General features: G+C 31.1%; 1 protein-coding gene and 1 long non-coding RNA gene across 4 annotated transcripts; one reads left to right on the top strand and one right to left on the bottom strand.

Moving 5' to 3' along the window:
* Positions 1 to 7,904: 7,904 nt before the first annotated feature.
* LOC113795630 (zinc finger MYM-type protein 1-like) lies at positions 7,905 to 9,524 on the bottom strand. The gene has a single exon (XM_075824138.1). The coding sequence runs from the start codon at positions 9,489 to 9,491 to the stop codon at positions 7,905 to 7,907; it is 1,587 nt and encodes a 528-aa protein (XP_075680253.1). The 5' UTR covers positions 9,492 to 9,524.
* Positions 9,525 to 11,468: 1,944 nt separating this feature from the next.
* Positions 11,469 to 14,084, top strand: LOC142646088 (uncharacterized). Of its 3 annotated transcripts, none has more exons than XR_012847091.1 (3): positions 11,469 to 11,804; positions 11,854 to 12,456; positions 12,530 to 14,084. It is a non-coding gene; the product is annotated as an uncharacterized LOC142646088 (long non-coding RNA). The 3 variants fall into 3 exon arrangements; XR_012847093.1 differs by having other exon boundaries at positions 11,470 to 11,804; positions 11,870 to 12,456; XR_012847092.1 differs by having other exon boundaries at positions 11,470 to 11,804; positions 11,867 to 12,456.
* Positions 14,085 to 17,828: the final 3,744 nt, after the last annotated feature.

The following is a 17,828-nucleotide window of genomic DNA, read 5'->3' as shown; positions in this document are numbered from 1 at the left end:
CGATCAATAAATCACACATACACATACTGATCGATTGCATGGTTGATCAAACTGATTGATTGATTGAAAAAAAAATCGATGATGATTTCATGTGAAAAAAGGAGAGATCTGTCATCACCCGAAAAATGATGATGATGATGACATTTTGTGTAATACAAGAAGGTTGTCACCATATATAAATGTCATGGCCATTGCCGATGGATGATGATGACCAAAGAGAAAAAAATCTCATCATTGAATTGATCGAAATCGATTTTAAAACTAAACAAAGCCGAAAAAAACCGGATCAAAAAAAGGTAAAATGTTTTTTTTTCTGCGTTTATGTCTTGCCAATGGCGAAAAACAGAAAACAAAAACAAAAAAAAATCCGGTAACGATGTGAACAACAACAACAATAAAACAAGTAATGAACAAATCTCTCCATCTGAACACAGAGAGAGAAAAGATAACAAAAGATGTTTTGTCTATTTTGTCTATTTTCATTATCAAATCATTTTTTGTTTTGTTTTGTTTTGATAAAAAAGTAAAAAAGAAATTCTTAAGGTAATCTTAATTCGGTTGTTTCTATATAAAAGAAGGAATTATCGAAACAAAACAAAACAAAAACCATAAAGCCAAAAACAACAACAACAACAACAAGATGAAAATGAATATAAACACAGATCATCATCAATGGAGATGAACTTTTTAAATCTACCTGCTCTCTCTCTCTCTCTCCACTATCTCTTTTTATCTTTATCTATGTTTCGTTATATAATGTTCACAGGTTCTAATGAAATTATGGCCATTATTATTATTATTATTAGGGATTTTTTTTTGTTGCAACCAGGATGATCATCAACAAACAACAACAAGCATCTCAGTAGAGAAAAAAAAACTCATCAAACATTGCTTTTATTGGCAGTGAAACAAAAAAAAACAAAGTTAACCCGGATATTATCCAAATGTGCTTTTTTGTTGATTATCATCATGATGATGACTTGTTTTTTGTTTATGTTTTGTTTTTTGGCAAAGGGCAAATCACACAAACATACATACACACAGGTAACATGAAATGAATTACCTAACAACCTTGAGCTTTGTATTTCAATATTCATTCATGATTGAAGTTCAAAATCAACCAAAAAACAAAAACAAAAACAAAATAATCGATCATATACGATAGCGAGAGTGGTTGGTTGGTTGGTTGGCTGGTTGCTGGCGTGTTATGTCAGCGACTTGTACGATATAAAAAGAAGAAGAATATTTTTTCTTGAATCTAATCTTTGAAGAAAAAAAAATTCATTCGATAAAAAAAAAGGTAAGGTAAGGTATGGCTAAGGTGTGGTGATACAGATAATACAGATGATGATGATGATGATGATGATGAGTATAGACCAGGTGAGTTATTGTTGTTTGATTCAATTTTATACAGGCAGACACAGGTAGGTAGGTAATATGAAAAATTCTCTATTAAACTTTTTCAAGTGTTTTTTTCCTGCCTGAATGAAGAAGAAAAGAAGAAAAAAACCTGAATCAAAAAAAAACTTGTAGCGAGAGTGAATTACCTGGCTTTGGATAAATGAAAAAAGAAGAAAAAAATTCCTTCAATGACTAGGATATAGCAGATAGATAGATAGATAGAAATATTCATAAGGTAAATTGATCATCGTAGTTGTTGTTGTTGTCGTTTTACCGGGTGATGTTTGAATTGATCATCACGAACAAACTAACATAGCATAGCATAGCATACACACAACCAGGTGTATTGGTTATGAATCGTAATTTTTTTTTCGCTAATTTTTCTACATTTTTTCTGTTGTTGTTGTTGAACAATTAACCTGAACAATTTTTCTGTTGTTCGTTCGTGTGCACACCATGTATCAGGTAATCATGTTATGTTTTTTTCTTTCTACTTTACGTTTGGCCACATAATGAAAGAATGTTTTATTCATTACACACAAGAAAAAATGGTAATGAATTGACCAATTGACCATTTTTGGCTGCTAATATTTTCACATTATGTGACATTGTGTGACATAGTGACTGATTGACTGAATAACTCTTTAGACATTTTTTTCTTTTCTTTTTTTTGGTCAAAAATTTTTTTGTCATGCCATGTTAGGCAAGGAGTGTTTCGACAAAGTGGACAAATGTAGAGCTTGTGTGTGTGCCATACCAATTTCAGTTGATCATGTCATGCCATTATGGTGGTGGTGGTGGTGACACACCTTATATCTTTATTGGAATTTTTATTAGATTTTTTTTTGTCAACAACAACAACACGAACATGAAATGAACAATCTTTGGGAGAAAAATGAAGAATTTTTCAATTTTTTTTTTCGTTGAAAAATGAAAGCATTTAGCAAAATGAAGGAAATAAAAAAGTTCATTTGTTCTGGTCATTTTTTTTTGTTTTTGAATGGAATTTCGAAAGAAATGAACCCAATGATTGATTGATTAATAAATCTGACTTGATTGGTTCATTAGTTTTTATTTTGGAAAAAATTTTTTTTTTGTTTGGGAAAAAAAGATATAGTTCGAGTGAGGTTAGGTTGATGACTATGACTATGACTGTGATTCATAGTTCGAGTGAGGTTAGGTTGATGATGACTATGACTATGACTGTGATTCATAGTTCAGTGAGGTTAGGTTGATGACTATGACTATGACTATGACTGTGATTCATAGTTCGAGTGAGGTTAGGTTGATGACTGTGACTATGACTATGACTATGATTCAAAGTTCAGTGAGGTTAGGTTGATGACTATAAAAAAATCAAATTTTCATCATTTTTTTCAAAAATTTTTTCAACTCATCCAGCGATTCTAAATCATTCGAATAACCAAAAAAATAAATAATAAAAATTACCAAGGGCTTACTTCCGTTGAAAAAAAATCTTATATAATATCGGTTTAATGTTCTACGGAATTAGCCCTCATCATCCTGAATATAACCATGATGATGATGATGATGAACACAGACAAACAGAGAGAAAGAGAAAACAACGACAACATTAATCTTTTTTTTTCTTCGGCAAAATATTTTTAATTTGTATGCAAAACAAATATCATCATCATCATCCTTATTTGAATAAATGCAGGCAGTCAGCAACAGTTGTCTCTGGCCCTCATTCATTTCATTTCACACACACATACAGTGAGAGAAAACACTTTAACCTTGCCGGCCAAATGGTTGATGATGGTTTTCGGATGTATATAATGGTGTCTATGTCTGAACGAGTGAGGTTCAAATTCCCCAGAAAAAAAATCTAAGCGGCAAATTAGATTTGTAATTATAAAAAGCGAAAAATCGTCAAGTCCAGTTTTGAACAACAACCCAAACAAACGTTCGAAATACGTTTACGGTCCAAAACAAAATAATGATAATGATCCTTGAAGATAAAATTGGGTCGGCTTGGTCAGTGTTTTCATATCACACACACACACACGGTGTCGACCAAAACTGACCGACCCAATTAAAAAATGCCATGAATGTAAAAATAGCCGGAACCTTTTGTTGTTTCTATTCAAACGGTACCAAAAAGGTAAAAAATAAAACAAGATTAATTGTGTGTTAATAGCCCGCCAATCATCATCATCATCATCATCATCATCATGATTATGATAGGGTATAATCATCATCATCCTTGGCGAAAAAAAAACTAAATCGATTTTCGGCCCATAAATTTTATTTCACCAATCATCATCAAAAAATGAATCAAAGAAAAAAACATGACAGAAAAATGATCGAAAAATGTTTTTAAATCAGGATTAACAACATCATCGATCAATTTAATTAACACCTATCTATTTTTGTATGCCTATTTCTACCTAATCTACTAAATCATGAAAATGGGAACGAGAAAATTTCGATTTGACGATAATGATGATGCGCTGATTGCAATTAGTTTTTTTCTAAAGATCGAAATAGAAAAAAAACCGGACCGCCCGATCATCAACAGGTATTTTTTTCAAAGAAAAAGAAAGAAAAAACCTAATCGATCGATCGATCGATTGATGATCAAACTTAAATATATTTCAAATGATAATGATGATTATCATCATCATCGTAAAAGGTGCGATTATTTGACGCATCATTATCATCATCTAATTTCGTTTTAGTTTCATTTGAAGATTGATTAAGATTAAAAATCGATAAATACTTTTGTGTGATGTGTGTCTGAAATGAATTGACTTTTGACTTTTGATTCTGTGGTCATATCGATCAAAAAATTCATTGTGTAGGTAGGCATCAAACAAACTTACCATTTAAAAAACTGATCAACAGGATTGTGGTTGAAAAAAATGATGATAATTTTAGATGATGATGAAGGGCAGATTGAAGGCCGCCATTTTAAGATTATTAGTGATTTTTGTTTGGTCGAGGTTTACCCAAAATGAAATTAGATTACAAAAAAAAATCATATGGGAATCTTGTTGACGACCATACAAATGTGATGAATTTTTGAAAAAAACTTTCACGAATCAAGAGCAAAAGGAAAAAGTTTAAAACAAACAAAACAAAAACTGAAACAAAAGTTGAACAAAAAAACACTTTGATGTCAAAACGGATGTTTTTTCTGTTGTTGTTGTTGTTGAAATTGGACGAATTTTTCATGGATCATGTGGTCAAACACAAGATATATTCCAGAACTGAATTTCTTTTTTTCTCAAATTACAAAAATAATAATAAAAATAAAAAACCAAAACAGAACCCAAAAAAAACAGCCAAAAAAATTTTCACAAACACAGTGCAGCAATGCACAGATCTTGTTTCAACCAAAGTTGGATATTGAATGAATCGAGAATGAATTTTTGGCCGTCGTTGTCGTCATCGAGAAGCCGAAAATCTCAGTGCAAAACGATATGATCATAGAAAGAGAAATACGGCTTTACGCTTAACACTGTGTGTGTGTAATGGTGGTCATGGCTCTCTCTGTTTGGTTTTCTCTCGACGATATGAACAGAGGACGGAAAAATGTTGTTGATTTTCGTGAATGAATGAATGAATGGCCAGAAAAATGATTGAATGAATGAATGAATTGTCAGCCAAGCTAGAAAAAGCCAAAGATCAAAAACTAAAAACTAAAAACTAAAAAACGTGAAACACACGTACCCGATGATGGTGGTAGTATTTTTACCCTCGGTCTTCTTGTCCTTCTTTTTTTCTTTCAATTCAGTTCAATAACTGTGTTTTTTTTGGTTGGTAGCAATTTCGTTGATGATTTTTTCTTTCTCGTTATCAACAGGTCCATAAAGCAGCAGCTGCATAATTTTTTAAGGCCTGTGTTGGAACACTTTGCTCTATTTTTATCCTTGTTGATCTTTTCTTTCTCACTCACTCACTAACTTTAACGTATACGTATAGTGTGTGTGTGTTTTTCCAACAACAAAAAAAAAGCAAACCCAAGAAATGAAAAAAATATGCCGCATATGTTTTACCCAAAATAAAAAGTCCAAATTATGTACCGTACACACACACACATCATTCATTCATTCATTCATTCATTAATGATGAAAGAAATGCCCGCCACACATACACATACACATATTCAATTCATCTGCTCTAGTTTGAAGATTGTCCTAAGTAAGTATAGCCCGTAAGGTTTTTCTTTTTTTACCTTTTGTGTCACACGAACATAAGTCATACATATAGTGTGTGGTAGTGTTGAAAATAAAATAAACTATAGGGGCCGGAAGACTGTCAATATAAACATAGACACTAAACACACACAATCAATTTAGATCGATAGATTTATTGTATGTTTGGTGGGGGAACCTCGATCATTCGTGTGCCAAAAAAATCTCTCTGTAATATGAATGAATGAAATTTCACTTACCTGAATGTATTTGGCTGAATACGTTGTTGTTGTTGAAACGGTGGAAAAAACCGTCCAAAAGAAGAAAAGATCTTTTTTTTCTATCGATTCGGTGACAACACCTGTCCATATTATATATAGTGAAAATGTCACCGGGAAAAAAAAACGAAAAAACCAAGGTCCCCACACATGCATGGTTCAAGATTGATCACTACAGACAACATATTTCCTATTCATTTGATTTGAATAGGAAAAAAATTTTGCAGTAGCCAAAATGCTGACTTGGTGATAAGCCAGGTTCCAACAACAAAAAAACAGGACCAACTGTTGTGCGTAACATAGGTAACCACCACCAATGTCAACTTGATTCATTTTGATTTTGAACAATTTTTCATAATGAAAAATCCACAATGAATCAAAATGAAACAAGGTTCATTACACACACACACTTGTACAGTGGTGGTGACCAGTATCAGTGGTAAATATAGTGACATGTTTTTTCTTCAAAGTTTCTTCATCGTTAGTCAAAGACATCCGGTTAGTATTTGATAGTCAGCCAGCCAGCCAGCCAAAATACCTTATCTCACTTGAATATTATGGTCACCAATCATCATCATGATCAAGGCTGTGTCGTGACTGAGTGACCCGAGGTCAAATTCATTGGTTGGCCAATTTGGGGTATACAGAGAAACATTCCAAAGACTATATGAAGCAGAAAAGAAAAGGAAGAAAATATCGGCTCGCTTTACATCTGTCACCGATATTTTATTACAATTTTCTTCAACAAAAAAAAAATTTCTTGAAAAAATCTTGCCGATAACGTTGAAAAGCCAGAAAAAAACCGGGAATGTTTCTCTCTCTCACTCACTCGATGAGCCATTATGGATTTTGATAATGATAATGACGATGATGATCAGATAAGCGGTGATAAAAAAAAACACATTCAAGAAGAAATTAGAGGGAGATATCTTTTGGGCGTCGACTGCTGAAATGAATATATATTTTTCAATCAAAAAAATCAAAAATTTTTGATGATGGTGGCCATCGTTCATCGTCGTGGTCGTTATCATCGTCGAAAAAAGTGAAAAAAACATTTCGAATCCGATTATCATTCGAAAACTCTTTTCAAAGTTTTTCTTCTTCTTCTTCGTCAAATGCTGTTGATTATCAATAACAGAACTTACATTTTTGTTTTCGATAAACGAAAAAAATCGATGATAATTTGGTATGGCCAACATCCGAATGTAATAAATTTCGTTCGAATTCGGATGATAAAAAAAAACGTTCGAATGTTTTGTCGGCGGCGACTATATCGCTGTCAATCGATCTTCTTATGTCATAATAGTGTGTGTTTGTTTTCGATTTCGAATGTTTTTCCCGATTTCGAACGTTTTGATCGCTAATCGGTTTTACATCCACATAGCTTCTGTGCATATTTTTTGTTTGTTTTTATGATTTTCATTTGATGATGATCATCTTGATGAACATCTTGTGATGGTGATGATGATGATCAGGGCCGGTCCGAGGAAACGCGGGGCCCTGTGCAAATTTTACATGCGAGGCCTTTTTTTAAGTAATGATGCGGGGCCTTAAAAAATTCGAATTTGAAATCTAACATGAAGAGAATCTTCATTTAACAATGCCAAATTTCAAATCTGAAATGGAAAATATCTTAATTTAGCAAATCCAAATTTCAATTCTGAAATGAAGAATATCTTCATTTAGCAAATCCAAATTTCAATTCTGAAATGAAGAATATCTTTTCATAACAAAACCAAATTGATAATCTGAAATGGAAAATATCTTTTTGTAGCGAATCCAAATTTCAATTCTGAAATGAAGAATATCTTCATTTAGCAAATCCAAATTGGTAATCTGAAATGAAGAATATCTTCATTTAGCAAATCTAAATTGATAATCTGAAATGGAAAATATCTTTTTGTAGCGAATCCAAATTTCAATTCTGACATGGATAATTTTTGGTTTAAAAATAAATAAATAATTATTTCTTGAATTCCCAATAATTAATTATTTATTTATTTATCAAAAGAAAAAAGCAAAAAACAAAACAAAACGAAAACAAAAACAAACAAAAAACGAAAACCTATTTTGATTTTGACTGGTTGACGGCAAAGCGATAGGCTAAATCGCTGAAATCAATATTGTTGACGAACTCTTGTTCGATCGACAATAAAGCCAAAGCATTAAAACGATCTTTGCCTATGGTCGAGCGAAGATAAGTTTTAATAAGCTTTAACTTTGAAAACGAGCGTTCAGCTGATGCGACTGTAATCGGTAATGTCGATAGAATTCGAAGGAGAATCACCAAATTCGGATATAATTCCAATAAGTGATTATCAGAAAAATACTTCAAAGTTTGAGACAACCCCAGGTTCGACGGTAGAACCTCACGACTAAGTCGAATTTCGTTTACTAAATCACTACACTCGATGTCCTCTCCCATGACAGAGGCAATGGTTCGGCCGCAAGTGTCCAATTCCGATTCCGATAAACTTTTCAGTCTATCGGAATCGTAAAAGGGCCCGAACATTTTATGGTGACTTCGGTAATATTGAAATCGATTGCGAAACGATTCCAAAGCTTGATCGATGATTATCAAAAAATAATCAATACGATATTTATCTTCAGGAGATGATTTTGGTTCATCATCACCTTCAGAATCAAATCGTTTTTTCTTCCGAATCCGGTTATCTTTAAATTCTGGATTTATATCAAGCCGGCGCGCCAACTCTCGCGATTCAGCCAGCGAGGAATCGAATCCTTCATCTCTAAATTCTTCAAAAAATTGTATAAGGGCTTGAAGATGTTTAGTTGCGATTCCAATATCGATACTAGGGCTTTGGAAAAGCTTACTAACAATATTTACTTTTTCTAGAATTCGATACCATACAATCAGGCTGAATATGAACTCAATCGATGATATTTTGTTTTTTATGGAATCGATCTCAGACTTGATTTTCGATTCTGTAACATGATTTTCCAACGATTCCAATGCTTTAGAAAATTCCAAAACTTGGAATCTCACCGCCTTTACGCTATTAATGCGACATTCCCAACGTGTTTCGGACAAAGGTTTTGGAGTAAGATTATTTACATGTTCTTTCAAAATTCTCCACCTATTAACTGAACCGGCGAAAATATTGTATAAACTTTGCAATGTGCCAAAAAATGAAATCGCAATATTAGATGATTTAGACATTTCACCAAGAATTAGGTTTAGATTATGGCTTCCACATGACATGTAATAGGCTTTGGGATTTTTTTCCAAAATTAGTGCTTGCACTCCTTTATTTACTCCTCGCATATTCGCCCCATTATCATAACTTTGACCACGACAATTCGCAAGATCTAGTCCTTCATCTTTCAAGATGCTTTCTATTTTGGCTGTCAATCCTTTGCCAGTGGTATCTTCTACTGATTCGAACTGCAAAAATCTTTCGTGAATAAATCCATTCGTCATATCATCAACATCAACATATCGAAAAACAATTGACAGTTGCTCTTGATGACTTGCATCCGGTGTGCAATCCAATAAAATTGAAAAATATCTGGCTTCTTTTATTTTTGAAATTATTTCAGAACGAACTTTCCTCGCCATTGCGATTATCAATTGGTTTTGTATTTTTGGAGACAAGAATAATTGTTTAGAATATTTCAAATGCTCATTCATCACAGGATCAAATTTTCCTACATATTCGATGAGCGAAAGAAAAATACCATTATGTGGTTCATATAATTTATCGATACTGCCATGATATTGTTTGAATTTTGTTAGGTTTTGCAGTCTTACATTGAATTTGGCGCCTTTTCATGTTTTCAAACAAACCAATGGAAGAATATTATGAGGTTAACTTGATCTTTCACAAGTTTCATGATTTTGTTTGAATTTTGTTAGGTTTTGCAGTCTTACATTGAATTTGGCGCCTTTTTCATGTTTTCAAACAAACCAATGGAAGAATATTATGAGGTTAACTTGATCTTTCACAAGTTTCATGATTTTGTTTGAATTTTGTTAGGTTTTGCAGTCTTACATTGAATTTGGCGCCTTTTTCACGTTTTCAAACAAACCAATGGAAGAATATTATGAGGTTAACTTGATCTTTCACAAGTTTCATGATTTTGTTTGAATTTTGTTAGGTTTTGCAGTCACACAATGAATTTGGCGCCTTTTCACGTTTTCAAACAAACCAATGGAAGAATATTATGAGGTTAACTTGATCTTTTCACAAGTTTCATGATTTTGTTTGAATTTTGTTAGGTTTTGCAGTCACACAATGAATTTGGCGCCTTTTCACGTTTTCAAACAAACCAATGGAAGAATATTATGAGGTTAACTTGATCTTTCACAAGTTTCATGATTTTGTTTGAATTTTGTTAGGTTTTGCAGTCACACAATGAATTTGGCGCCTTTTCACGTTTTCAAACAAACCAATGGAAGAATATTATGAGGTTAACTTGATCTTTTCACAAGTTTCTTGATTGTGATTGGATTTTGTGAGGTTTTGCAGTCTTACATTGAATTTGGCGCCATTTTCATGTTTTCAAACAAACCAATGGAAGAATATTATGAGGTTAACTTGATCTTTCACAAGTTTCATGATTTTGTTTGAATTTTGTGAGGTTTTGCAGTCTTACATTGAATTTGGCGCCATTTTCACGTTTTCAAACAAACCAATGGAAGAATATTATGAGGTTAACTTGATCTTTTCACAAGTTTCATGATTTTGTTTGAATTTTGTTAGGTTTTGCAGTCACACAATGAATTTGGCGCCTTTTCACGTTTTCAAACAAACCAATGGAAGAATATTATGAGGTTAACTTGATCTTTCACAAGTTTCATGATTTTGTTTGAATTTTGTTAGGTTTTGCAGTCACACAATGAATTTGGCGCCTTTTTCACGTTTTCAAACAAACCAATGGAAGAATATTATGAGGTTAACTTGATTTTTCCTTAGTTTCATAATTCTGTTCCAAGTTTGAGCCTCGCTATTCTCTGATCGCATTTTTGGGCCTCGCTTTTAACTGGTTGAATTTTTGGGCCTACCTTTTCAATGATCGCATTTTTTGGGCCTCACTTTTACTGATCGCATTTTTGGGCCTCGCTATTCTCTGATCGCATTTTTGGGCCTCACTTTTACTGATCGCATTTTTGGGCTTCGCTATTCTCTGATCGCATTTTTGGGCCTCACTATTCTCTGATCGCATTTTTGGGCCTCACTTTTACTGATCGCATTTTTGGGCCTTTTATAAACTGGTTGAATTTTTGGGCCTACCTTTTCCCTGATCGCATTTTTGGGCCTCGCTATTCTCTGATCGCATTTTTGGGCTTCGCTTTTGATGATTTTATAGGCGTTTTGCTAATCAAGTTTATGGAATTTTTGAATCAATTCGTTGTTATTGTTTAAATTCCACTTTTTTTGTTAATTTGTACATTGTGCTTCGAATTTTCAAGGATTTGTAATTGGCAACGCAATTTTCAACAAAGATCCATAAGCGAGGCCTCGCTTGAAATTTAACGCTTTATATAACATGTGCTTTAATCATTTATATGAAATATTGAGGTCTAAGAAGAAAATATTTGTTTATTTTCTTTTGTTTCGATACTTGTTTAATATTTTTTCTTAAAATAAGTAAAGTAGATTGTTTTTTTGATTTATGTAACATGTGCTTTGATTCATAAGAGATATAACGAAAATCTTTCAGTGGTATAAATTTATGTGAGAACACTTTCGACTTATTGATTGAACTCACATGCTTCTCACTCACATGCTACTCGCTTGAGAACATGCATACAATGAAAAAAGCAAAAAAAAATTTTCGAAGCGCGGGGCCTTTGGAAGCGCGGGGCCCTGTGCGGTCGCACACCTCGCACACCCCAAAATCCGGCCCTGATGATGATTTGTGACCATCAAAGTTGAAGATATTTATTGCATATAGAAGAATAAGTTGATGGTGATGTTTGTTTACATTTGTCCGATGTAATGTATGTATGAAAATTCCATTTTTTCCTTGGTTTCAATTCAGAAAAAAAGTCAATTTATTTAGTAGTTAATCGAAAAAAATTGAATTGATATGAATTATTTTTGGGCTAAAATTATGAATATATATTGATGCCATAAATCATGGTTGTTTTTTTTGTGAATGGTAATGTGGTAATTCCATAAGATTATTTATCGTTTGCTGCTGATGCAAGTGTGGCCAACAACGCCGCATCATGATGTCTGTCGATGTCAGTGTCATCATAATCATCATCATTGCCGAATGACTGATGAATGAATGAATGAATGAAAAGACATGGCTGACATTCATTCATCCATTTAATGCAAGTTGATCCTTAAGCTAAACAAATTTTTTTCGTTTTTTCGTTTCGTTTGATATGTAAACATATAGCGGATCAAGTGCAACAAGTGCGAAAAAGAAACGAAGTAAAAAGAAGAAGAGAGATTATCATCGTTTGAATCAATTTGACACGTTGGCTTGACGTTGGTCGAGAATAATATTTATGTTCCGAATATGGATAATGATGATGATGAACGGACAAACTTGAAAAAAATATTTTAATTAGCTTAGTGTGTGTTGGTGGTGGTTGGTTCAGCTTGTTAACTTGTTACCATTATCATCATCATCATCACCAAGTGAGTCTTTTTCTTGTTTTGAATAAAAATTTTAAATTTTAAAGAATTTTCTTTTTGCTTTCCAAATTTGTAGAATTGATTTCGATTTTGTTAATGTTGATGATGATGATGAACAAGTGGAAACATCAACAAGAAAAACTAGACCACCAACCAAGATGATAATGAAAAATCATATCAACCAAGTTCCTGTTTGTTTTGAAAACATTTTCTTCCGATCATCATCATCATCATTGATCGGATCATCCAAATACAATTGGGTGTTTGTGTTTCACCACTGCCCACACACACACGCACATTCCGGCATGATTTTTTTGTATAAACATTTGTTTGTTTGTTGTGGTTTTTGTTCGTTTTGGATCTGGCCATCCAGCTAGTCATCCAGATTCAGCCAGTCAGCCATCCAGCCCTAAAACAAACACAACCAAAATTCCAATTGATCTGGACATGCACAAATCATACAGTGCAGTGTTTGGTGGTGATGGTGATAATATTATGACTGAAGATTGGAAAATTTATGGCCACCATCTGTTGTGTTGGTGATAGAGTTACACCAAATAATCATTCATTTCATTTCATTCAATATGAATGGATTTTTTTTACTAAGTTTTCTTTAAAGAAAATTCCATCGTTCATATCAAATGTCAAATTTTCAAATTTGAATGATGATGATGAATGAATGAAAAAACACCCGGATCATCGATCGATCGATCGATGATTGAAATCGAAATCAAACTGGCCATTTATTATGTAATCACGCATTATCGAATCGAATCAAATTGAACATAAACATTATATGTATGTATAATCACATCGATCTAGTTTTATTTATTTTTGCCCATTGGCTATATTTTGGCAAAGAATGATGATTATTATTATAATGATAATAATAATGGTGGTGGTGGTTTGAAATGAAAATGATATGAAATATTAACCACAGAATCACGGAAAAAAAAGAACCGCCAAACCAATGAAAAGAAATATCGTGGGCGATCTCCAATCATCATCATCATTATGAACGACGGCGGCGGCAATCGAAAAAATCATTCAATTTTTTCGAATGATGGCGATGATACACTTTCAAATTATCAAATTATCGACATTTGATTTCAATTTCAATTTCGACTTTTTTTGAATTTAACTTTTTCTATTATCATCATCATCAACAGCATTATCATCGGAAATGAATTTTGTGACATTCATTCATTTATTCAACCAAAACAACAACAACAACAATGATGTTACTATTTAAAACATCACACCGGAATCTCTTTTCTTTTCTTTTTTTTTCATTTTTGATTCATCTGATCGATATGCCCTGATGACCTAACTTGATGATGATGATATTATCACCGGAAACAAAATACACCCCAGAATTGTTGTTGTTGATGATGATGATAATAGTTGAATAACATCATAGGTCATCAGATCAACAACAACAAAAAAATGTCAACAATAAACAACAACAAATGATCGATGATGGTCAGGTCACCACACCACACACACACACACATAAGCAACCTGTTCGATGGTATATTTTGATCGTCATCGAAAGGAAATGTGATTGTTTTTTATACTATTCATTGAATTTTTATAAAATGAATTTTTTATTTTTTAAAGTAAAAATTTATTATAAAAATAAAATTTAAAAACACTCAAGAATTTATTTGTTGTTCATGATTCGATAACCATTGGGATAATTCTTTTTGTTTTTCTTTAAAATTTTTTCCCACATTTAATGTTCATAGGGATCCGATTTCATTTCATCCCCTTGATCAATTTCAATAATATATTTCATACAAAATTGTGAGATCCCTTTAATTTCTAAATTGATTGTTTCTATTTGTTGAAATGGATTAATTTAAAAAATTCAAATTTGTAACAATACATTTGAGTATAATTGTTCAATGGATCCATCAATTTTAATCGAAAAATCAACTATTGTATTGCATACATGGTTCTATGATTGATTCTAAATATACGATACAAGGAATTTTATTTTATAAAAATTAAACGGTTTGAGACAGCCAAAGAGTATCAGCATAATAGCTACTATTTACAGTCGAGTTGATGACTTCTGTGATTATGACTTGCGTTTCTCAATATTTTCGAATCTATAATATTTCTATATTAGGATTGAAGCTTCGTTGTATCCATTAGATTCAATAAAGATAGATTAGTCACTACAGCTTTGATGGCAACATAAATAGAATAATGATTTATTAAGCATTTACTTGTATTTATATAAATTGCATACAGCATTCATAAATGTTATAACACTTCTGGTAATATATAACTTTTTATAATCATTTTTTTACATTTGTAGCGTTTGACTCCACAGAAGGTTGAGATTAAATATTTCATTCTTTATTGGTTAAACGCATGATGTGCAAAAGGAAAAGGAATGATTCGAATGATTATTAAGAACGTGCTCGCTCTGAAACATTCATAATTAACGTTACATTATAAATTTTTATTAAAAGAAGAATTTATTATTGAACATATTTAAAAAAAAGTTACTCTTATATAATTATGATTCCGATTCAATCTTCATCTTCATCTGTGTCTGCATCGGATTCAGTTGAATCTTCTTTTAAATAATTTGCTATTAGATAGCATTTATCACCAACATCAAAATACTTTGAACAGATATCCATTTGTATTTGAATTGGTTGGAAAACCGAGGCCATTTCATCTGGCCCACAGATTACATTCATATATGCGAACAAACATTCAACATATATTTGTTTAAAAGTGCAGCAGATTTGTTTGCTTATAAGATATGTATCCATATCTTCAGCATCCATTTTCTGATCATAATAATTCGATATTTGTCGATTATATTGATTTGAACAATATTTTTGGATTTCATTTTGATACTTTTTACATTGTTTTTTTTCAATCAAATCGGCTTTTTGTATTATTTCATTCAATGTGGATTTTTTTGTCATTTTGAAGTTGTTGTTCGGGCTTGAAAATAGTTATTCTTTCCACTTGGAGATTTTCTTGCCATACATGTTGTATTCAAATAAATAGATATAAGAATGAATATTGTGAATATAGATCACAGATGCCATATTTAAAGTAAATCTTTTTGTAATTCGCATTTTTAATGGATTTTTTTAAATATTTCTTTTTGTAAAAAAATATGATACAATTAGAAAACAGAGGTAGGCAGACTAGTAGGTTTTATTATTTAAGATTTTTTAAAAATTCAAAATTATCGGTTCGGTTGTATAGTGTACAAAGCGATTCAATAACAAACTCACAATAACTTTCACTTATAGTTTTAGTCGATATTTATACAGGTTTTTTCATTTTAAAAAAAACAAACAAACAGTATTTTTATTAAATTAATTTATAATCAAAACAACAAAATGACGACGCACTTTTCTTACAATAAAATTATTATTATTATCAAAACAACAAAATTTAATTAATAGAGAAATGGTCAAAAGAAATGAAAATTTTAAATTTAGAACACATTATATATTTTTTGTTGATTAGTTAAAAACAAATTTATGAATTTATTGTAATATATTTATTTAAAAAAATGTTATTCATATATATTATTATTATGACTGATAATTTAATCAATATCTATATCAGTCATCTATCATCATCATCATCATCTTTTCAGTGGAATCTTCTTTGATATAATTTGCTATTAAATAGCATTTGTCTCCAATATCAAAATATTTTGAACATATATCAATTTGTGTTTGAATTGGTTCCAACATTGTTTCAATTTCATCTGGTTCACAGATAATATTCAAATATGCAAACAAACATTGAACATATACTTGTTTCAGTGAACAGCATAGTTGTTTGCTTATCAGATATGTTTCCATATCTTCGGCATCGATAGTCAAATCATAATAATTTTTTGTATATCGATAATATAGATTCAAACAATATTCTTTAATATCTGTTTTATATTTATTGCATTCTCTTTTTTCAATTATATCAGCCTTTTGAATTATTTCATTCAATGATTGCTTTTTGGTCATTTTTTTCGGTTCATAATAATTATTGTTACCATTTGTAATTTTTTTTCCATATAAATTATATTCATATAAATAATAGAAAAATGAAATTGTGAACAATATCACAGTTGCCAAAGTTAAGTAACGTTTTGCAATTTTCATTTTTAATAGATTTTCTTTTCTTTTTTTAAATAATAAGATTCGATAATTGATGATACTGCTGACAGGATTATTGTAGTGTTAAATTCAAGAATTTTCAAGAAAATTTGTGCGTAGAGTTCAGATACACGATTCAATAAACTCACAATAACTTTCATCAAAATAAACTATAGTCGATATTTATACAGGTTTTCTTTTTCATTATTAAAAATACAAACCGTTTTTTCTGATGAATTAATTTAAAATCGAAAACAAAATCTAATTAATTAATTTTGTTTTTATAAATTTTTTTTAAAAACAAACTGTAGAATTTATTGCAATATAATTTATAATTAGAAAAAAAATGTTACTCTTTATAATTCAATCAGTATCATCATCTTCATCTGAAGATTCAGTTGAATCATCATCACGAGAAAAATTTGAAATCATATAACATTTATCTCCAACATCGAAATACTTTGAACAAATGTCCATTTGTATTTTAATCGGTTCAAATACTGTATCGATTTCATCTGGTCCACATATTATATTTAAATAAGCAAAAATGCATTGAACATAAACTTGTTTTAAAGAACAACAAATTTGCTTACTAATCAGATATGTTTTTCCATATCTTCCGCATCAATTGTTAAATCGTAATAATTTTTAAAAATATATTGTTAAAAACAAATTGTAGAATTTATTATTTCAATATATTAAAAAAAAAAGTTACTTTTTGTTATTATAATTGTTTTAATCTGTATCATCATCATCATCTTCATCATCGGATTCAGTTGAATCCTCACGGATATAATTCGCTATCATATAGCATTTATCGCCAACATCAAAGTATTTTGAACAAATATCTATTTGGGTTTTGATTGGTTCGAAAATTGATGCCATTTGTTCTGGTTCACAGATTATATTCAAGTAGGCAAAATTACATTGAATATAAGCCTGTTTTAGTGTACAACATATCTGTTTACTTATTTGATAAGTATCCATATCTTCGGCATCAATGGATAAATCGTAATAATTTTTTATGTACCGATTATATTGATTCAAACAGTAATTTTTAATATCATTTTTATATGTTTGACATTGTTTTTTATCCATTAAATCAGCATTTTTTATTATTTCATCGATTGTTATTTTTTTAGCCATTTCAGTTGTAGTTGTTGTTGTTGTTCTGGCTTGATAATAATTATTTTTACCACTTGTAATTTTTTGCCCATACAAATGATATTCATA

The sequence above is a fragment of the Dermatophagoides pteronyssinus genome, unplaced genomic scaffold (genome assembly GCF_027571235.1).
Source record: "Dermatophagoides pteronyssinus isolate colony J.1.1.1.1 unplaced genomic scaffold, Derpt_VIB-CSIC_2022.12 sq0050, whole genome shotgun sequence".
In the NCBI taxonomy this organism is placed as follows: domain Eukaryota; kingdom Metazoa; phylum Arthropoda; class Arachnida; order Sarcoptiformes; family Pyroglyphidae; genus Dermatophagoides; species Dermatophagoides pteronyssinus.
Note: the sequence above shows the minus strand (reverse complement) of the source record. Positions and strands in the feature narration are given on the sequence as shown.

Excerpts from the sequence above, each read along its gene's own strand:
- LOC113795630 (XM_075824138.1), bottom strand. The coding sequence starts at position 9,491 with ATGAATGAGCATTTGAAATATTCTAAACAATTATTCTTGTCTCCAAAA.